Source organism: Chenopodium album, chromosome 3, assembly GCF_948465745.1.
Source record: "Chenopodium album chromosome 3, dcCheAlbu1.1, whole genome shotgun sequence".
NCBI lineage: Eukaryota > Viridiplantae > Streptophyta > Magnoliopsida > Caryophyllales > Amaranthaceae > Chenopodium > Chenopodium album.
In genome coordinates this window covers 80,160,283-80,168,713 of record NC_137836.1, presented here as the reverse complement: position 1 = coordinate 80,168,713, position 8,431 = coordinate 80,160,283, and the positions used below count along the sequence as shown (strand labels likewise).

The following is an 8,431-nucleotide window of genomic DNA, read 5'->3' as shown; positions in this document are numbered from 1 at the left end:
ACGATTTAAATACCTAACAAGGATTAGCTATTAATTTTTTTTTTTTTAAAAAAAAAAACAACATTTTCCTAATATAAATTGTTGGACTTTTTCTTAAATGATCAAACAAGTGAACAACTAATCTCTCTTTAATTTGAAAGCTACTATATGTTGACTTCTTGTCCAAATTTTTGCAACCAAACACACCTTTGTCTCAAAAATTGCACACATAACTTAATTCGTATGGTATAATGTTATCTTAGAGTTATTATTGGCTAATAACAGTATCTTTAACTCAACAAAAATTAAAAATTAGTCAACTGTCATGTCCAATTCTAATAAGGCCGATCATGCAATAGTTATTCCTTATTTTTGTTTGACGAGAACAATTATTCTAAATTTAATAATTCAAATCTCGTAAAATAAAAAATAATAGCTCTATCAAACACTAAATAATGTTTATGGGGGGTTGTTGGGAAGTTGATTTTGTTGATCGGTAAGCCGTAAGCTAGCTATTTGGCATGGCAAAAATCGAAAGTAAGATGTCACTAAACAAATGATACTTTCAAATAATAATTAAACAAACTTAAGGGGCTAAGTCACATAAAGTAAATTATTTATGGTGCTAAATGACAAAACTTTATACGTTCTCTGATCAAGACACAAGTTTTATAACCCTCTAACCATATAACATTTTTTTTTTTACTTCTCATGATTAAAAACAATTTGTAATAACATAATTAATGCTAAGTTAATTATAATGTAATTTTGTAATATTTATCTTTATTTAAAATAGATGGAGCAACCCTAAATAACCAAATTGGTACACTTATTTGCCATAAGACAAATATGTTTGACCACCTTAGAAAAAATGAATTTTGAGTAAAGTATAAGATTCATAAATCATAATCATAACAAACAACATGGATTCTCTTACCTAGAGAAAAAAAAAAAAGGTGAATTACTATAAAATACAAATTTATAATTTCAAGAAATGACGATTGACGAGGAGTATGAAAACACCATCGTTAGTTGCCCTCTTACATCACCATCTTATTTTACCCACCAATGTTGGTACTTACTCTTTAATCTTTATATTAAGTGTTTGTCCCTTTGCATTAATTGGTGGAAGTATAATTATCAATTCTTAATCTTGTAATATTTTGTACTACTTTGTATATAAAATACTAATATCACTAATTGGTCACTAAAGTATCAAGTTGTATAAGATTATGTATTGCTCTTTGTTTTCATCCCATGCTTATCTTCTCCCAAGTCATCTTTTATTCCCTACTTGTATCAAGATCTTGTCTTGATCCAAAAGTTGGATACTTTTTGCTTTTGTCATCCTTGATCAAATAACTTCTTTGTTGTATAAAATAAATTTAATAAGTTATTTTGTGCTCCTTTGTTTTATCCAAAATAAGTGACGTTTAAGCTTATCTTAATAGATTAGCTCAATAATATATTGCTATTAATTTTCAATGTATCGTAAAATGACATTTTACAATATTATGGTTATTTATACTTGAAATTGAAATTGGAATTTGAATTGAAATTGGAAAGGAATGTATTAACATTATTCTTGTTAGGGAAAAAAAATGAAAAATGAAAAACGAAAGGGTTTGAATTTTAATGAAATGCTCAAGAGTCAAGGCATACTCACATAACAATATAGAGACATTGTTTTTCTTGCTTAAGAAGTCATATGATATCTATGTTAATTTTTTTTTTGTGGATGAGTAGGAAAATACAACTTGAGTACTTGGTGGATTTTGAATATCCAAACACCGAATTCCTTGAATTTATAGCTTCAAAAACAGTGAATGTACGTGCGTATTATTCTTTATCTTGACCGCAGCCTCCCGGGCGAGGGCATTTATGCTTCACTCTACTCTAAGGGTATAGCAGCCGTCGTTCGAAACAAGTTTCTCACTCACAAGTCGTAGCTTCGCTCCTCCGCTGTGTCTATGCTCCCCCCCCCCCCCCCGTGGTTGGGGGTCGCGTCCTTCGAAAATCCGAATTCGAGGTTGGAGCGAATTCGGTTTTCTCAGTTGCCTTGTCGCGTGAGAAACTTGTTTCTAACTGTCCCTTTTTTCCAGTTTTTTTAAGGAAAATAAGGGACTGACAGCTGCTATATTTGGTTACCCCCGTCGCGTCGTTCGCTTTCATGCGTGTGAAAGTAAGGTCTCCCCTTCTTCATCCGTAGTATCTCGATATCAAAATCACTTCCAAGATAATGATGTTAGATGTCATTTGGGATAATCTCAAAAAGAAAAATTACCTCAAGACTCAAGAGTCAAGAAGAAAACAATATATTAACATAGTAAGATCCTTCGGATCACTTCTGGTACAATAGAAATTAGGCCCCATTCTCTTCACCTTAATTTTGCTGAACTGAAAATATTTTTACTGAACTGAAATTATTTTTGCTGAACTTAAATTATTTTTACTGAACTTATTTTTACTGAACTTAAATTAATTTTACTGAACTGAAATTATTTTTGCTGAACTGAAATTATTTTTACTGATTTTTTATTATAATTTTTCTTTAATAAAACCGAATTTTGCTAAACTGAACTTATTTTTACTAAACTGAAATTATTTTTACAAAACTGAAATTAATTTTACTGAACTGAAATTATTTTTACTTTTTAAGGTGAAGAGAACAGGGCCTTATTGAAAAAAATGTTGAGAGTGAATATACAATGCCGATTACTCGATTAGCCATGATCATCTCGGCCTTTTTAATTTACACTTCACAGTTCTGCTTGCATAAATTGAGTATACCAGTTTCAACGAAAGATCTCAGATGAGTGAACCTCCAAGAAAGCAACAGACGAATAGATTGCAAAGACATTAGCTTACTATAAAAGCCTGTTATAGTAGGTGTGTTTGTGTGTGTTATTTATTATACTACTTTGTAATAAAGAGAATTTTGACATATTACGTATATTTTATAATAGTAAGACATATGATTGCCAATATTTGTTCTACTCTTAATTCATAACATAGTACTTAGTACAAGAGACCCTCAACACCTAAAGTCGAGCAACTGTGACAGCAAAACCAGAAACTTAAAAATCTGACGATTCTATATACATGCAAATCAATTAATTTTCGCCAAAATTACTTTACAATGGCATATAGTATAAGAATGATACATTAAATTTCAGGTAGTCACTGGATATCATTCATTCAATTTGAAAAGCAATACGTCAAACTATTAACAGATCAAAGCAGGATATGTTCATGTAAATTGGTGCCACATTTCTCATCATACTTCGCCTTTTTCCAATGACATCATTAAAGGGCAAGAAATTACCTGCATCGATTCATCAAACTTGAGAAATTCACAATTTTTTCATCATTTCTTTTGCAATTCCATCTCAAGAAAGCAGCGATTTTGAAAGATAAGTGTTGAGAATAAGCATAGTTAATTTAGTTGCTGTTATAACTTCAAGTTGATCTTCTCTGCCCACTTGAAGATATCAGAATAAACACGATCACCCCCCAAATCTTTGCCCGTTTGTCCAGCAGCTACCCTCATGACATCTTCAATCAACGCAAAGTTCCCCATAATATCAACATGGGCACCACTTTGAGTCCCCCGGCCTTCTAAAAAGTTGGCTGGAGGAGCATGATCATATTCTCTTATGTAAGTTTGAATTCCTGAAGGATTATACTTAGTTTTTCCTCTCCAACCTTTAGCACACATATAACCTGAACTCAAGACTGGAACTGTTTCATCTCCATCAACTAGGAACACCCCGTCTCTCAAACAACTACCTTCTTCATCCACGTTCGCTGAGATATTTATCTGAAATGGAATACTGCAGTCCGCATAAGGTGTTACTCTATATACATATGCTCTTTCTGTTGGTATGCCAACGCCATAGAGAGAGAAGATTTCCATTTCAGGTGCATCTGGCAATCTGAAAAAGATACAAAAGTAAGAAATCACCAGGAATACAAAAGAAAATTTAATGAATGACATATAGATTGAGAACCATACTTGGTTTCTAAGGGGTTGGACCAATATTTATAATGCTGGTATTTTGGGTCGTTCAGATCATCAGCAATGCCATATGAAAACTGAGCATCGCCCCTAGTCATCATCTTTGGAGCAACAAAGTGAAGCAAGTCTAAGACATCATCAGCTGTATATGCTTTGTAGTCGGCAACAGCTTTTACTCCACCAACACCCATGTCATGGTACTCTGTCCAAACATCACGACATGTAGTGTTTGCAACATTACTACCCTTCACAGCACCCTGAACAACAGGAACAATTGAAGCTTCAAAATGCGAAACGATTAAATATACCATATAGTATAGAGTAAAACTAAACACGGCCGAGGCCTAAACAGCCAGTTGCATCAGGTTGACTGTAAGATTATGCTGGCTGGATCAGGCCAAGTAAGTCAAAAGACTAGGATTACTTTAAAATCACTATTCAAGCTAGAACATTGCCCAAAAAAATGGCCCAGCCGGTTAATGATCAGCTCAAGTATTGACGTATTGTACATGTAATGACCTACAACTAATTTTAAGGCCAAAGTGCTATTGGAAGAGCCAAGTAGTACTCGTAGTCTAAAATCACTATTCAAGCTCAGCAATATTGCCAATATCTCGAAAAATGGCCCAGCCAGATAATGAGCAGCTCTAGTATCATACAGTTATTAACCACAGCTACAAACTAAGAATTAGGCCAATGAAATGAATGTCAGATGTGCTACTGAAAGAGTAACTAAAATTCATACCCTGAAATCAATCCTTTTGATGTCAGATTGAGATGCCTCAGCTACATCATTACCAAATGATATCATCCTTCCATAATAAACCTTTTTTCTTTTAGGATCCTCTGGTCCAACCTCGTGATTTCCTGAGGCAGTCAGGTTTCCATCTTTCTTCTTCTTGCTTGGACTATAGCCTTCTTCAGGTGACCAATCAAGATCACCCCAAATAGCATTTCCACCCTTCGGTATCATTGACATTGTAGCATCCCAAGTACGAGTCATCCTCATCACATGCTGCAATGTTTGGAGATGGAATATATCATTATCCAAAACACCTGGTGCAATGGCCCTACAGATTACAACAAAAACAGAAAGTGAATATTTATACAAATTTCCCAACATTAGAATATAACTCCTTTAAATTGGGTCCAAGGCTGGGACTAGCTAAGACGCCAAGTCAAGTTGAGGCCTACAAAGGCATCTTACAGTGAGCTGGTAAAAATTTAAGTGGCCACAGTAAATTGAGCATGATCGATACTAAGGCTGATTTAATTCGTTAGGAAAAGAGTTAGTAACATGTAAAAGCATACCTTGCAACTGCAATGTCCCTGGCTTCAGCAGACAGAAGTCCAGGAACGGCCTTTGGAACACCGAGAAATGGTCCACCAATGTTCATCACAGCTTTTATGTGTTTTGCACACCAATCTGAACCACCACCGCCTCCCATTGGTGCTGGAGCTTCAACCCACTTCATAAAATGAAGAAAGTACAAAACTCCCATTGAATGCGGAACAATCACTGCCTTCTTACCACCATTAGTTGCTACCATTAGCTCTATAGTACTTTTCATACGACTTAACGTATGATCCCTCACCTGGTCACAAAATAGTGAGGATGTGAAGGAAAGACCTCATATAAAGAAGAATATGTGAACACAAAGGTGAAATGTTTATAATATTACACGAAATACAGAGCCAAACATGTACCTCAGTATGTTGGAAAGACAATCTCCAATCGTATGAAGCCATATGCATATTCTTCTCCTCGTAACCTATACGTGCCAAATTGGCAATCAAGACAGCCCAAACAAAATATCCAGGAGCAAAATAATCAGCAGCAACAAGTCCGGGGACAGATCTAACCCTTATACCAATAGGGTCAAGTCCAGTTTCATTGTTAAGTGACATATGCTCAACCCAGCACAATGGTCTGTTAAGATGGGACAAGAAATCAATATAAATAACCTTTTATTGGCAAGTCTGTTCAACTTAATGAAAAACATTCTCAAACAGAATATCTAATTTCAGAAGTAAAATCAAAGCAGTAGTCTGTAAACTATGCCAAAATGAACATAATCTAGTATCAACCAGTATAATTTCTTGTACCTGAAAGATCTTGTTGTACAAGATGGAAAGCATTACAAGATGAAGCAAATAGTAACAGTCCTCATCAATGCACAAAATCTATGCTTCAAGTAACAAAAATCATCAAATATTCTAATGTGAGTAGAGTTGTTTGTAGCAGCATCAAGGTAGGTAAATCCAATTCAACAACAATTTGATATTTCAATCATTGTTCAAAATATGAAAAGATAATACTTAAAAGAACATTTTGAGAGTATTCATCAGCTGATGTCAAAGAACAAGTATGTTTATAATTGGGAATTTGGGAGAATTTAAGTTATGTTTATTATTAAATGAACCTAAATCAAGTGTACTTAATATGTTAGCCACTAACACAAAGGATATACGGCATATACCCCAACCTTCTATGTTTCATTCTCAACAATTGATAACATCACATTAACATCAATGCAAAGTACATGTAATGCTACATCTATAAATTCCAATCTAGCAAACATTGGATAAAATGAAGAAAGAGAGGCGTGCGTGGACCCCAAAATCCATGCATCGTGTTGCGCTAAATCATTTTAGGCATGTTTGCCAACTCAAATAAGGATAGACTTTGATGGCTTCAATCCATGTAGAGAGTAGTCATAGCAATTGCAATTTAATTAATGATTTAAGAAAATAATTAGATGACTACAACAATGCAATATGCACCCATGAGGTCATGACCCATGTAGAGTTGTACACCACAAAAGGTATGATTAATACTTCAGCAAACCAAAGTCAAATACATAAACCCAAGTAGACCAATTAAGGCTTTAAGTGTACTCCCTTCGTACCTTTAAGTGTACTCCCTCCGTCCCCACTTAGAAACCAAACCATGTACAATTTCTCTTGCCTAAAGCCTTAAACAAAGTTACTCCACAAAAAGGGACAAAGAGAGTACATCTTATGACAAACGCTTGGACCAATCTTTTTAGTCAAATAGGTATTATAAATCCTACTTACATTCATATTTGTCACCAATTAGCTCTAGAGTCTAGACCATCTCATTTCTTAACACTTACTAAAACTGTAAAACATACATAATCAAACAAAATTACTTTCCCAACACATTTGTAAAGCAAGAATTTAGACAACAACCAAGAATAGAAACCAACAAAAAGAACAGGACAATTTAATATATATACCTCTTATAAACATCACCAAAGGTGCCACCCCAAAGCCTCTTCCTAAACAAATCCTCAGCACAAGGCTTCCCTTCCCAAAGCTCAAGTCCGGCGGTCACAATTCCCGGCACAAAAATCACCGGGTGCGCCGCATTCAAACCTTCTTTCCTTAGCTTCTCCCCCGGTGGATCCGGCAATGGGCCCGTTATCGCCTCGGTAACATACTGAGGCAATGAAGATGGCATTGCTTTGTATAAAAACAGCAACAACCACCATATTGAACATATCAATCCAATTAACCAACAACAATTATCTATACACGACCATCTCTTCCCATTCCCTTTCTTCTTACTACCATCCTCACCATTGTTATCCTTTCTCTCTCCTCGGGCTTTCTCGGGCCGGGTCACTTCGTCGGGCCTGTCGGGCTCGGAAGGTTTTCTCCGGCGAAGATTCTGCATCTTTTATGATAAACCGCAGTGGGTTTTGTCGCCGGAAAATGGATTTTTGCCGGCGACAAAAATCTGTATTGATTAATGATTTTTTTAAGTGGGAATTGATGAGGTGAATGAAAATGAATGGTGAGAATAATAATAATAATTGAAGAAAAATGATAAGAGAGTTTGTGAATGGGGGAGATGGGGTGGGATCCACAGAAGCAGAAGATTGAGGTTTTGTTTGAATGCGAATATGGGCAAATTTAAACAGAGCATCTGATCTGAAAAAAAAGGAGAGAGAAACTGAAAAAAAGGGACATTTTTAACAGCAAAGTAACAAATTGTTGACGATTGAAAGATGTTTCTTGAATTAATTAGGCGTTGTTGTTCAACTTGTATTTACAGTTACTTTTTTGTTTTAATCTAGCACTTAATACCTAAGGTTAATGTAACAAACTAACAAGTAATTACTTCTTGTCGGTGTTAACCTTTTTACAAATATAAGACAATCGTTGTCTAAATAAGACAAACTTTTAAAAACATAATACGCATATGTGTATCATTTTATAACATTTAACTTTTGCTACTTCGGCTTGGATTTCAAATGTCATAGTCCAAACCATTTTATAATTTTTATTTATTTATTTGTATTAACAAATGTAAATGATGCCAGGTGGAGTGACAAATATGAGCAATTGAATTTTTAATACTAGTGATTACATGGAAAAAAAAAAAGTCTTGATTTTACCAGAATTCTT

General features: G+C 34.7%; 1 protein-coding gene across 1 annotated transcript; it reads right to left on the bottom strand.

The window, feature by feature from the left end:
• Positions 1-3,126: 3,126 nt before the first annotated feature.
• Positions 3,127-8,075, bottom strand: LOC145624405 (phospholipid:diacylglycerol acyltransferase 1-like). Its single transcript, XM_081677434.1, has 6 exons — positions 7,258-8,075; positions 5,705-5,927; positions 5,309-5,592; positions 4,743-5,067; positions 3,995-4,254; positions 3,127-3,914 (listed from the first exon to the last, which is right to left on the bottom strand). The coding sequence occupies exons 1-6, from the start codon at positions 7,695-7,697 to the stop codon at positions 3,431-3,433; spliced, it is 2,016 nt and encodes a 671-aa protein (XP_081533560.1). The 5' UTR covers positions 7,698-8,075; the 3' UTR covers positions 3,127-3,430.
• Positions 8,076-8,431: the final 356 nt, after the last annotated feature.